The 14,638-nt window shown below is 39.1% G+C and overlaps 1 protein-coding gene across 1 annotated transcript in view; it reads left to right on the top strand.

Moving 5' to 3' along the window:
- Positions 1-14,638, top strand: part of NEK10 (NIMA related kinase 10) — a 96,556-nt gene that overhangs the window by 23,895 nt on the left and 58,023 nt on the right. Inside the window, exons 19-21 of the mRNA XM_075083273.1 lie at positions 6-51; positions 676-797; positions 985-1,087. Of these exons, the coding sequence (XP_074939374.1) occupies positions 6-51; positions 676-797; positions 985-1,087 (271 nt within the window). The remainder of the gene's footprint in view (positions 1-5; positions 52-675; positions 798-984; positions 1,088-14,638) is intronic.

Raw genomic sequence — 14,638 nt, 5'->3', positions numbered from 1 at the left:
TGTAGCTTTATCATCCAAATGTTGTACGGTATTATAGAACCTTCTTGGAAAGTAAGTATGAACGCAGAGAATAACCGCATTGTACATGATGAAGAGATAGAAATACTTCATAAAAGCACATACATCTTGGAAGGAGTGTATCAAATTTGAGCAATAAATGGTAATATTTTCTTTGAGAACTGCTACAGTTCAGGCTTATATTCCTTTAAAATTGAAAAAAAATGGTGAGATGATACTTATATTTGTTTATCAGTAAAACTAAACGCAATATAAATATGTGGACAGCATCATTCTCATCCTACAGAGTTAAGGATCCAAAATTTACAACTGGAATGCTAAGCAGGGAGAAAAGCTATAGTAACTAGTAGAATGAGTGATATAGATTGCTCAGCCGTATTGTCTTAATTTTCTTTCTATAAGGAGTTAGCTACATGCACCTGCCCACTGAGTGATTATCAGGCAGTGAATTCCTTATAGGTGCTGTGATACGATTTGACAAAAAAAAATGGAATAACAAGGAGTAGAACTACAATTAAAATATATTTGTCTGTACAAATAAAATTTTAAAAAGTAAAAAATAACAGATTTTGAATTATATTTTAACTGCAAATACTCTATTTTCAAATGCCTTCTGTATAAATGTATTGTTCTATTAATTAATTTTCTGTTATGTAGATGACAGATTGTACATAGTCATGGAGCTCATAGAGGGAGTGCCATTGGGAGAACACTTTCACTCTTTGAAGCAAAAGCAACAGCAGTTTACGGAAGAAAGAATATGGCATATATTTATCCAAGTAAGGGACTGAATTTTTTTTGTTGTTACCAGGGCTTTCCTGCATGTAATTAGTAGCACCGTTTATGTTTGTTAGGCTAAATGCTTATTATATCAGGCACTAATATCAGTTATTAATTTAATTTTATGTGCCTTTATTTAGGTTGTAGTTAAGAATCTTTGTAAGGCTCTTTCTGTTTGTTTTTAAGCTATGTCTAGCTCTTCGTTATTTGCATAAAGAGAAAAGGATTGTTCATCGAGATCTCACTCCGAACAATGTCATGCTGGGAGATAAAGACAAAGTTACAATTAGTAAGTAGAACTAATTTACTTGAAGAGAATTTCCCATGATGTAGGTAAGTAGAATTTCTTTCCTGAAGGTTTCAGATTCCTGGGTGTTGGTCACTATATTTGGAAGCTAGTAAATTATTACATTATTATACCATTGTGTAAAATAATTGCTAATGCAGACTTTGTGATCATTGCTACCAGGTGTCATCAGCCATGACTATATATTTCGCAGCTATGTATGTCAAATATGATGGAGGAGATGATTTAGCCGTAAAAACCCCTAAACTGTAGTTATGCTTCAAGGCCTGTTTTTATTTAAATCAGCAAGAATATTGAGGTAACCAGGTTAGATAATGAGTGCTAATGAACATACAAAGTACAACAGCTGTCTGTTCTCCCATACAATTGTTTAGTACCTGTCAGTTGTTCCCAGTTATCAGCTCCAGTGAGCCTGTAGTAGTGAATATACTTGACCTGTATATAATCTCAACAGTGTGGAGGAAGGAGCCTAGGCAGGTTTTCAGGATAGGCTTTGAAAGCCATATGTAAGTGAACTGTACTCCAAAGTGTGACAAAGTTTTACTGTTTGAGTGAGTGAATACAACCTGGTACACACAGCAAGCCTTACAGGCAATTCAGATGCTGTAGTTTTAAAATTCTTAGAGAACTACTGCTTTCTTACTGCTCAGGACACAGAGCAAAATAAACAATTTGATTACTGCAGAATTGTTGTGAGAGTCTTGATGCAAAAATCAATCTCTCTTCTTTAAAATAACAGGGAACTGTAGACATGTGTACACATCCAACCACAAAACACTCAGCTGTAATAGGCAAATTGTCATGATTTAACCCCAGGTGGCAAACAAGCACCACACAGCCTCTTGTTCACCCCTCCCCCCTGCTGGGATGGGGGAGAGAATTGGAAGGGCAAAAGTAAGAAAACTTGTGGCTTGAGATAAGAACAGTATAATGGTTCAGATAAAATAATAGTAATGAAAAGGAAAAGAAGAAAAAGAGAGAAACAAAACCCAGGAAAAAAAAGTGATGCAACCACTTACCACCTGTTGACTGATGCCCAGCCAGTCCCAGAGCAGCAGTCACTGCCAATTGGCCAACTCTTCCCAGTTTATACAATGACCATGGTGACATATGGTATGGAATATCCCTCCGGCCAGTTTGGATCAGCTGTCTTGGCTGTCCTCCCTCCCAGCTTCTTGTGTACCTCCTTGCTGGCAGACCATGGGAAGCTGAAAAAGTTCTTGGCTAGTGTAAGCACTACAACTAAAATATCAGTGTGTTATCAACGTTATTCTCATACCAGGACAGTATCCACCCCATATTCTATACCATCTGTGTCGTGCCCAGGTCCCACACCTTCCAATACATTCCGATGAATCACTAGCACTTTTCCTGTCTTTTGATATATATACTCAGAGGTGTCGTTCCTTTAGTTGATGGGCCATCCCTCTAGAATGTCTGTTGAGTTCTTTGAGTCCATGACTTTGGGCTCCATCTATTGTAATTGTCTTTCAGAGCAGGAGAGATGGTGTGTGGCGTTGGATTGTTGCATGCTGAAGCCAGTTCTGGTTCCATCACCACTGCACTTTGCTCGGTTTCATCGAAGTTCATTCTTCATTAATTTGGGTGATTCTTACTGTAATACTATTGATTTTAGTATGTACCAACTATAGTAGTGGTGACATACAGTATTACGTAGCAATTAACATAATACAGTTCAAATCACTGGCTATTCTCACCCAAAATGAAATGACCTTGAGGCATGTATTGGACTTGCCCATCTTTCCACATTACCCACCAAATGCACCCAGGTCCTTGAGCAAAAGCAACCCCATGAATGAATGGGTTTGCCTTTGCCCAAGGCAGGAATAACCCAGACTGTCTTCCCCAGCATATTTTTTATGTCACTACAGGAACTTTATCCCCTTCTACAGTACATAGAATTTGTGACTGGGTAGGGCCAGGTCGATTGGCAGATCCCCTAGTGTTGACTAACCAGGTAGCTTTTGCTAAATGTATATCCCAGTGTTTGAATGTTCCAGCACCCATTGCTCTCAGTGTAGTCTTTAACAGTCCTCTGTATCATTTGATTTTCCCAGAAGCTGGATGCATGACAGGGGATGTGATACACCCACTCAATGCCTTGCTTTTTGGCCCAAGTGTCTATGAGGTTGTTTCGGAAATGAGTCCTGTTTTGTGGCTCAGTTCTCTCTGGGGTGCCATGTCACCATAAGGCATGTTTTTCAAGGCCCAGCACAGTGTTCCAGGTGGTGGCATGGGATATGTTTCCAGTGATCCGGTGGTTGCTTCCACCATTGTAAGCACATGGCGCTTGCCTTGATGGGTTTGTGGGAGTGTGATATAATCAATCTGCCAGGCCTCTCCATATTTATATTTCAGCCATCATCCTCCATACCACAGAGGCTTTAACTGTTTGGCTTGTTTGATTGCAGCACATGTTTCACGTTCGTGGATAACCTGTGCAATGGTGTCCATGGTCAAGTCCACCCCTTGATCATGAGCCCATTTGTATGTGGCATCTCTTCCTTGATGGCCTGAGGTGTCATGGGCCCACCAAGCTATAAATAATTCACTCTTATGTTGCCAATCCAGATCTACCTGAGCCACTTCAATCTTAGCAGCCTCATCCGTCTGTTGTTTTGATGTTCTTCAGTAGCTCAGCTCTTGGGGACATGAGTACATGTGATGTACTTTTACAACCAGGTTCTCTACTTTGGCAGCAATATGTTGCCATAGTGCAGCAGCCCAGATGGGTTTGCCTCTGTGCTGCCAGTTGCTTTGCTTCCATTGCTGTAACCACCCACACTGGACATTTGCCACCATCCATGAGTCAGTATAGAGACAGAGCATTGAAGACTTTTCTCGGTCTGCAATGTCTAAAGCCAGCTGGATGGCCTTCACTTCTGCAAATTGGCTCAGTTCACCTTCTTCAGCAGTTTCTGCAACTTGTCACATAGAACTCCATACAGCAGCCTTCCACCTCCGGTGCTTTCCTACAATACAACAGGACCCATCAGTGGACAGAGCATATTTTTTCTCATTTTCTGGAAGTTTGTTATACAGTGGGGCCTCTTCAGTACACGTTACCTCCTCCTCTGGTGATATTCTGAAATCTTTGCCTTCTGGCCAGTCTGTGATCACTTCCAAGATTCCTGGGCGACTGGGGTTTCCTATTTGAGCCTGTTGTGTGATCAGTGTGACCCACTTACTCCACGTAGCATCAGTTGTATGATGTATACAGGGGACCCTCCCTTTGCCCATCCAGCCCAGCACCATCAGTCGGGGTGTCAGGAGGAGCTGTGCGTCAGTACCAACCACTTCTGAAGCAGCTCGAACCCCTTCATATGCTGCCAATATCTCTTTTTCAGTTGGAGTATAGCAGGCTTCGGATCATCTATATCCCTGACTTCAAAACCCTAAGGGTCAACCTCGGGTCTTCCCTGGTGCTTTCTGCCAGAGGCTCCAGGTAGGGCCGTTCTCCCTGGCTGCGGTGTAGAGCACATTTTTTACATCTTGTTCTGCCTGGAATGGCCCAAAGGCTACTGCATGAACTATCTCCTGTTTAATTTGTTCAAATGCTTGTTGTTGCTCAGGGCCCTATTTGAAATTGTTCTTCTTCTGTGTCACTTGACAGAGAGGGCTTACGATCAGACTGTGATTTGGAACATGCATTCTCCAAAAACCCACAATGCCTAAAAAAGCTGTGCTTCCTTTTTGCTAGTTGGTGGAGACATAGCTATTATGTTGTTGATCACATCCATTGGGATCTGATGATGTTCATCTTGCCATTTTATTCCTAAAAACTGCATCTCCTGTCCAGGTCCCTTGACCTTACTTTGTGTTATGGCAAAACCAGCTTTCCAAAGGATTTTGCACTATTTTCTTCCCTTTTCTAAAAACTTCTGCAGACGTTTTGGAGCTTTACTGTGTTCCAGTGCAGTCTGGATCATCCCATGGCAGATGGTAGGACTGTGTTTCCACCCCTGGGGCAGTCGATTCCAGGTGTACTGGACACCCCTCCAAGTGAAAGCAAAACTGCGGCCTGCACTCTGCTGCCAAAGGGATTGAGAAGAATGCATTAGCAATATCAATGGTGGCATACCACTTGGCTGCCTTTGATTCCAGTTCATATTGAAGTTCTAGCATGTCCAGCGCAGCAGCACTTGGCAGAAGCGTGACTTCATTCAGGCCACAATAGTCTACTGTTAGTCTCCACTCTCCATTAGACTTTAGCACTGGCCATGTGGGACTGTTAAAGGGTGAGTGGGTCTTGTTGATCAATTCTTGGCTCTCCAGTCAGCAAATAACTTATGGATGGGAATTGGGGAGTCTCGGTTTGTGCGGTATTGCCACTTTTGCACTGTTGTGGTAGCGATTGGCACCCATTGTTCTTCAGTGCTCAGTACAGCCCCAAACAGAAGGGTCCTCCAAGAGACCAGGCAAGGTGGACAGCTGTTTAATTTCCTCTGTCTCCAAGGAAGTTATACCAAAAACCAACCAGTACCCTTTTTCCTTGAAATACCCTTTCCTGAGGTACTCTATGCCAAGGATGCATGCTAATATGCCATGCATGCTAATAGCTGAGATGCTGGTCTGTACGTGTGGGGAGTAGGACCTGTCCTCTTTGAGTTGCTGGAACTCCTGGGACAGTTTGTCTGCAGATGAGGTGAGGGAGGAAGAGAAATTTTCTCCATATTCCCAGAGTTGGCCAGCCAGCTCATCCACTGTTGGTCCCTTTCCTTCTCTCCTGGTGAGTACCATCAATGAGTTTGCATGTGACGATGGTACACTTCATATAAACTTCTGCCACATGGGTTGTGTGCACTGGCCTCCATCTGAATCTTTGGATAACTGTTCACTATTCAGGTCACCATAAGTAACCTGTAGTGTGGCTAATTCCCTGAGGTACTGGATGCCTTTCTCCATGGTGGTCCACTGCTAGGTGATATATAACATCTTTGTTGAAGGGATGTCTTGTTTTCATACCTTGACAGGAATCACCTCCAGAGTCTAAGGGCTCGTGCCCCTTTCCAATTGCTTTGTCAATGCCCTATTCTCTAGAAAGAGATCCCAGTTGTTTGGCTTCCTTGCCCTCTAATTCCAGGCTACTGGCCCTGTTATCCCAGCATCAGACCAGCCAGGTGACAATGTGCTCACCTGGACAACAGCTGAAATCTTTTTGCATGTCTTACAGCTCACTTGGGGATAGGGATCGGGTGGTTTCCATCTAATTTATAAGTTTTTCCTCTTCCTCCTCTTCTCCTTGTTATGGCCCTGCTTTTTCATCATCTCTTACTAAAGGAGCTGTTTAGTATTTAGTAACTGTTGTTTTATAGTAAATATTTATACCTCATCATGTACACACTTAAGTTCATTTATTATTAAATTGTATGTGATTAAAAACTCGGATTCTTAGTAATGGTATAGTTTTGAAAGGAGGTGATTTAATGGCACATTTGTCCCTGAGTGATGAAAATAAATATTCAGAATATAATTTTAAAGTATCATATAGTTGTATTTTATATCAACATTCTGCCACTGAGGGGCAGTCTTGTCTTGATGTAACACCTTTGCCTTACCTCTGGTCCAATCTAGATATATAGAAGTGTAAATGTACTTTCAAATGTAAGATCAAAATTGTCATTGAAAAGCATTTATATTTTTGTCAAAGATTTGTAGGAGTAGAGGAAAATTGGAAGAACTGAAACTTATTTTGACTGTTTCTACAGTGTTTAGTTTGAAACTATTGCAATATATAAACAAACACCTACTTCCTTTAGTACTTTAACTAGCACCAGTATGTACTGAATTTTTGGAGGGTGCTGAAGACCTTTTATCTATTACTTCTGAGCCTTGTTGTTTTACAACCTTAATGAAATAAGGAATAACTTTCTTTCCAATTATAGTAAATATGTACTCTATTGGTGCATGCTGTGGTATTATGCCTAACTCTTACAGTCCATGTATGCCAAAGACTGGAGTGTGTGTGATCTTGATAATTATATCTTACAGGATTTGTGGGTAAGTGTACTTTGTGATCTTGATAATTATATTTTACAGTATTTGTGGGTAAGTGTACTATCCATTTGAGAATTTCAAGTGGTTCTAGATGAAAGTTAATGCAAAATGTCAGATGAAGGTGGAAGCAGATGCTCAAATATTGGGAAACCTTAAATCTGCCTCTGCAGTGAATTTAACCTGTCAGCTTTTATAAAAGGAGAGGGTCTGCTCTAAGATCTACTCAGAATTGTAGTTCCATGTTTACAAGCTGCACAGTCATCCTGAAGAGAGACAGTTCAATTTTCTGTAGTCTTTCAGATCTCAAAATTGTCCAAAACTTGTCTCTATCTAACTAGAATAATACTTCCATGGCCTACCCATGAGGCAGTGTTGTGTGACTATGTCATTAAGATATGGTCTCTGATGATCCAAATTATTTTGCCTCATAAAAGCTTGTATATCTTATAATGCTGCTCTCTTTTCTTTTCCTGAATCAGTCCTTCTGGAAATAGTAACTCTTGTTAATCTTTTGATATAAGAATCTGCAGGCTGACAATATAACAAAGGCAGTTTATTCCTCTGTAACAAACATTCTTCAAGTATGTTTGTTGTCTTCAGAGAGGTGCCTTAGTTTCAGACCCTCATGGTAGATTTTGATTAAAAAAAAAAAAAAGAATAAAGTGAGCAATACTCTGGAGCAAAGTGCTTCTACAGGCTAAGACTTTCATTCTGTACTGTGCGTGGCTATGCAGCAGCCCCAACAATGAACTACTTTATGAAAGCTCTGGGACCCGCAGGTAGGCGTTTCTCACCATGTATGTGAGAAATGAGCCATTCACGTTCCAAACCCCATAAAGACCTCTCATACAGTTTCTGAGTTTACATTGATTGAAAAGGAAAGGAGTGCATAGTGTGGGAGACATTCCCACCTTCTGTCAGCACAGAAAAAAATAAACCTGCTAAAGAGTTATGCTTGCTTGTCCTGAAGTCATGGAGAAATTGCTACATACAGGTGGCCCTTGTAGAACAATTCCAACAGAACTTGGTAGGCAGGAACCTATGGTGAAAGGTGGCTGAAAACTGGAATTCATACAGGCAGAGTGCTCTGCAACTGGCCTGGCACAATATGCGATTAAGCTATGAGGGACACTTTCTAGAAGTCGTCTCTGAATATCATCTCTATAGGTTTTACTGAAAAAAGAATACCTGAGGTAATAGTTGGAAGAACCTTTCAGTCTGTATATTCACACTGTATTTATTTTTCCTTAAAAATTGAGTGTGATCAGACACTATCCTTATCTGGGTCTTTGGTTATTGTTTTGTTTTTAAACTTGTGTACGATACTAATGAAAATCATAAGTCCAGGAGGTGCTTCATTCTAATGTGAAGATTATATAACTTCCTTTGCATTTCCTATGACATCTTTTACACATGTCAGTTAAATCTGAATTATCCCAATCTTTTTCAGGCTCTCTTAAGTTGTGTGTTGATGCAAATGGAAACAGACATTTACAATCTGATCCTAGTTAGGCTAGTGGTGATATAAGATCTCTGTTTCTGACTGTAAAGAACTCTAAGCATGCTGTTGTTATATAGTCTCTGGAACTGCCCATCCTACTCATTTGTTCTGTTTCATCTCTGGCATAAATTTGATAGGAAGGGGGCCATAACTACCATATCTTATATGTTGGTATAGCATTTAATCATAATTGGTTGATCTACAAATGATATGAAAATATAGATGTTGAATCATGCTAACCTGCAATTTCATAAAACATCTCATTCTAAATCAGTAGAAAAGTGTTACTGAAATTGGACATCTCTGGTCAGTTTGAATGTCTGATTTATAATTTCTGACACACACACCCACAAAAGTAGAATTTTAGCCACCGCCTGAATGAAAGTTGTTTTGCATAGGTTTTTAGAGAATCATTGAACCAATATTATCCATGGCTCTAAGTTTAATCTGCCCAGCCTTTTTATATAAGTGAGTGAGAAGTTACAGTTTTCTGAATTTAAAATGTGTATCTGCTCTTATTGTAGGTATTTTTTACTGCAGCTGTATTTAGTTTCTAGCACAGCATATTTCTGTCTAGAGCTTCATAGCTGCATCTGTTTGTAGGACAAAACAGATCCTGATGGTCAGAGGGCCGTGTGGAATCACTTTGACACCTTTTAGGTCTGATATCAAGGAGAATTGTGAAGGGTTCCATAAGCGCTTTTGGGTGGCACACTCTGTTTAATGTTTAGTACACATGATACAATAGCAGCAGAAAGGATCTGTATGGAACTGAAACCTAGGATAATATATCAGCAGAATACTAGTTTTGAGACAACTGATATACTTCTAATCATAGCAGGCAGCTGTGAACTGTCAGAATGGTGAAGCAAGTGATACTTGAAAAGTTCAAATAGTTGCTGGATGCTGGAAGAAAGCTACCTGTTAATTTTGTAATTCCGAATACTTGCTTGTGGAATGTGCTTTTTAAAAGACCTATTGCCTCCTGATTCTGTGCCATGCCGAGAGAAGCAGTGGCCATGAGGTAAAGTAGATATAACTAGTGTCTGTCTGTTGTGTGTTCGTCACTACTTTTCAGAGTCACTTGAATTAGTGCTAGTTTTTTTGCAGATTATATGGCTCATTTAACCAGTCTTCATTATCAGAATTGCTACCCTTCATACCAAGATTCATGGAAATGCTTGTAGTACTTAATTTCCAAAACTTTCATAATAAGCTGAGTGGAATTTTCCACTTGTTTACGTTCACACTGTAAATCAAACATTCCGGACACTATCAGTGGATTAATAGCACAATCGCATCTCTCTCCACAAATCTCAGTTCTAGCTGTGGATCAATGCTCAAGTTCTTAGTGCAGAAGTTACAAGTTTCACAAAACTGACAGACAGTAGACTGCGTTTACAAAGCATTGATATTAGCACACAGAAAGGGGAATGATAGAATAGCTAGAAAGATATATTTGGGAATGATGAGAAACTAATTCTGTTCCCATTCTATTGATGGAAAAGGGTAGAATAAGCATGTACTACTGCTGATTAACTGCAGATTACCTTGATTTTAGGATATGCTTTTATGGAAAATAAAATTAAAGTTCTATTTTTAACTCCCAGATCACTGTAACTCGGTAAGTTGCTGATAAACTTTCTCGACTGTAGGTGCAAACTTGCTGAAGAGAAGCAAAGTGATTTTGTCTCATCCTGAGCCTTTTAGGGTAGAAGAAGAAAGTGTTCTACGGGGACACAATGAAAATCTGACCTGAGTAGGTCTGAAGTTCACATATGTGCTGAATTTTATACTCCATTCATCTTCCTTTTTTGCTTTGCTTTTGGTCTTTGTGTGCATATTTGATTTTAGGAAAAATTGATATCATTTTCAAATAGGGTTAAAATATAAATTAAGGCAACAAATATGAATATGAGGTCAGTGTTGTTAAGATGTAGTATCTGGAAAAATTTCCTCTTGTTTTTACTGTAGAAGATTGATCTACTAGGTGAAATCTTTGGGGAATAAAATGGCAAATGAAAAACCAGAATTGACAGAATTTGTCAATAAAAAGAGAAAAAAACATTGCATGTACCTAAACTGCTCATTTAAAGAGACTGCTAAGATTTAGAAAGTTTTTGTAATTCAGCTATTATGAAAGTTGAAGAGACCTTTCTGTAGGAGGTTAAGATACTAGTTAAGTCAGCCTACTCATTTTTTCATAGTTGTCTCTTCCCTTGATACCCTCTTCTGCAGCATGCTGATGTTTTCTGAAACAATCTTATTTCATTATCACTTACTCTGCTACCCTAAACACAACGTAAGCAAGTGAAGAAGGGTGTTTCAGAATCTGAAGGATTATGACTGCATCATTTTATATTAATTTTTCTTCCTATTTGAGGACTGTCTTGCATGGTTGCTTGACAATTTTTTAATGGATTTTTTAAAAAAAATAATGTTTAGTTTTCTAGATTCCTGATATACAGAGAAAAAAAAACCCTCAAGGCTTAACATTTACAAACACACTACAAAATCTATTCAAATATAATAATACTGTGAAGATATATGGCTACTGGTAATGAATTGCTGGTGAAATTGCATGTCTGGTCATATTTTATAAAGATCCATCTAATGATGAAAGTTTGTTAGTTTTTTTTATTGTCTTTGAACAGACTTAAAAATAATCTTTATCTTCAGTGAAGGGTGCCAAGCTTCCACCCATTAGAGAAGTTAGTTGTAAAGAAATCATGTCAGTTGAGGTTGCACAGTAGACAAAGCACCAAAAACTATTACCATGGAAATTTTATTTTATAAAATTTATTTGCTAGATTTGTGTACCTACCATTCCCCTCAGTTTACAACCTGTCATGTATTAGGATGGTACAATAAGTTGTAGTGGTGATATGCATGTAATTCACATGAACATGAAAAATTTGAAGTAGTGTTTAAAACCGGAAAGAGTATCATATTTCCGAAATGGCATGTGCAGGTGAAAACAACCATAATTTTGCAGCAACAGACAACTCTCTTTTTGTGCAGGTAGGTGGATCTTTCCACTGGTGCCATTAAAGCTCCAAGACTGCATCCTCATAGAAATGTGTCACGTAGTAGCATTTTGGTTTTTCTTCAGCTGTACTATGAAATAACCATTTTTAAAAAATTTTTGGTCCAAAAAGGGTAATTCTTACTTTTCAGGAAGGTGGGACAATCTAACAGTCAAAATTAAGGGGTTTGTTATTCTTGGGGGATGAGGGAGTTGCCTCTCTAATACTGATTTTATTTCTGCATTGCAAAACAACCGGGCAATAAGAATCTTCTGAAGGTAGACAATTCAATGATTTTAGGACTGCAGTATCAGGTCTGGGGCTAGATTAAAGCAGCATGAAACTAGCCTAGAAAGAGTGTGAGCTAAACTCATCAAGACACAATGCCAGATCAGCTGGTTTCCAGAGGCAGTGCAAAAGAGGGGCAGGACTGGTCTTTTTTATGGCAGAGGGTTACTAGCTCATCTTTCTCATAGAATCTCGCTCTGAATCACTAAAATGGGTTTACAGTTTCCCTTTTGGATCGCTGATGCAGCATGCATTTGTATATCCTGACATAGGTGGCTGCTAGATGACCTGCCCTTCCTCCTGTTTTCTGCTATCTCTTTGTCTTTCACAGCCTTTTCTCTTACCAGCCTTTGTTTTCGATAATCTAATTTACTGGTTTCACTGGCCTTCTCAATATGATTTTCTAAGGGCTTTTCCATTTTTCTCTGGCACCTTTATTGTACTGATATTTATCATCATACTGTCAGCATTGATAAAGTTCCTTCCAGCAAGCGATCGTAATGCTTCTGTTAGTTGGTAGGTTGCTTTTTTGTGTAAGTAAGAATGGAAGCTGTAGGAAAACGTTTGGAAGCTGTAGGTTTTGTATTTCGTTCTGAAATTAGTGAGATTTGTGATCAGTTGCATCCGCATTCGCACAGATACGTGTGAATTCATTACATCTAGCTTCTGAGGCAGGGCCCATTCCTGTACTTAAAAGCTATGTCTTAACCCTTGGTGTACCACTTGATGAATTAACTGTAGTAAGTTGAGGCGGTTCAGGAAGAACGCTGTCTTTAATAAGTAGGATTTTGAATTTCAGGAGTGACCAATAACATCAGAATCGCTAGATCGGGTGAAAGATTTATGTAGGTCTCTCGCTGTGCTAAAAGCTGGCACTTGGGTAAAGTTCGTGGGAGGCTGAGCAAGTGTTGAGGTATCTTGCTCTCACAGTTTTGTTCCAGCTTCTAAAATATCTATTGCTATAATGTGAAACTGTTTCAGGGAATTGCTAAATATGAGTTGTCACAATGGGTCCTTGTTTATCAAGCCTCGGTTCACAGCTGAAACAATGAATACCAGTTAATCGGGGTCGTCTTTATATTCGGTCATATCTTCATTTAATGATACGGGAGGCAGGCCTTTTGCAGTGCTCAGAAATCATTTCGTTTGTTAGTCATTGTAGCAACTTCTGGCATCAAGTACCACATAAAGATTCCTCAAGTATTCAAAGTTGTAGACCAATTTGTAAGCTGCAGACAGATGCCTAAATAAATTAAAATAAGCAATTTTGCTAGTTCAACGCAGTTCAACTTTTGCCAGTTCCTTTTCATTCAATTCTGTATTATGGTCTTGAAAAAGCATTTATGTTTAATGTAAAGCTGCTTGTCCTGTGCTTTACATTCCTTAGCTCTGGCAGTACCAATTGTATTTAGGAGCTTCTTGCCTGGTGTCAAGATGGTTTAGTAGAATTTGGAAAAAGTTACTGCCTGTGAAACAGGTTTTTTTTCAATTTCTGAGGACCTGAGCCTACAAAGAAGGAACTATGTTTATTATATCTGGCTGATTTTCCCCTTGCTTTCTTTTTTCCAGATAATCACTAATGTTGTGTTAAAATAGACTACTTCTTCCAGAACAGGGATGTCCGGCTCTCCTCTTTCCTTTCCTGAATCTTTCAAGCACCAGAAACTGAATTTATTGACTAATTCAATGACTTAATACTCTTTCTTCATAGAATATTATATGAAGAATCCCAAAGGAGGGAATTTAGAGTGATTCACCCCAAATAAATTAGGGAAGTATCAACGTTGCAAAAACCTCTGGTCCTTTTGGGACTAATATTGCCTGGAGTGAACTGCCTGAGCACTGTCTTAGCTCAAGGGCAAAAAGGAGGCTTCTCAGGGATCCTGTTAATTTAGCATTCTGGCACTGCAGAGCTAGTCCTTCTCTGAACATCTTGTTCAAAGGAAAAAGATCTGTGGCCTGGGTACCTAGATTTGACTTTCTTATCAAAGGCCCTTTCTGAATAAGAGATCTGCTCCCTTTCAGACCATTAAGGCTCACACTGAGCAAGAGCCAACAGAAATTAATTTTTCTTGCCTGTGTTTGTTCTGATCTGCAGCTTTTTTTGATGAGTAGAAGTGTTTTGAACTAAAATGTTTATGAACGATCTCACTGTAAAAAGTTGGAATTGGAATGCTATGTGCCCTGTCCAGGTAGAACAGGAGCCGTAAAGTATTTTAAACGATACTATTTACCACACAAATCTTCCCAATTCTGAAGTAGTATTACAGTACAAAATGTATTAACAGACTTAACAAGTACAATGATTTTCTCTTGCTCTCTGTGGTTGGATTTAGTAAAAGGCAATGTATATTAGCTGCATTGTTGCACTGAGGCAGCAGTAGAAAAGAAGAAGTGAAAAAACTAAGCTTGAACTGTTTGCATGGAACTTAGATTAAAAATATCTTCTCTGAAGACCGTGTGTGACAATTTTGTGAAAGACTACCTGATAATTACACAAAAGGCACTTGTATTAACATAATTGCATGATCATCTAAATCTACAGCTTTTGTCAGAAGGTAAGGCTAAGATTCACTGTTATTTCTTACCAAATGCAATCTTTGAAAATGAGCTATTGAGATATTAGACCCCCCTATACTCCTTTGTAATTAAATTTGAGAAAGTCCGCCCTTCCCAGCTATCATAATTTGAAGGAAAACA

This window comes from Phalacrocorax aristotelis, chromosome 2, assembly GCF_949628215.1.
Source record: "Phalacrocorax aristotelis chromosome 2, bGulAri2.1, whole genome shotgun sequence".
Lineage (NCBI taxonomy): Eukaryota > Metazoa > Chordata > Aves > Suliformes > Phalacrocoracidae > Phalacrocorax > Phalacrocorax aristotelis.
This window is presented reverse-complemented; position numbering and strand designations above follow the sequence as displayed.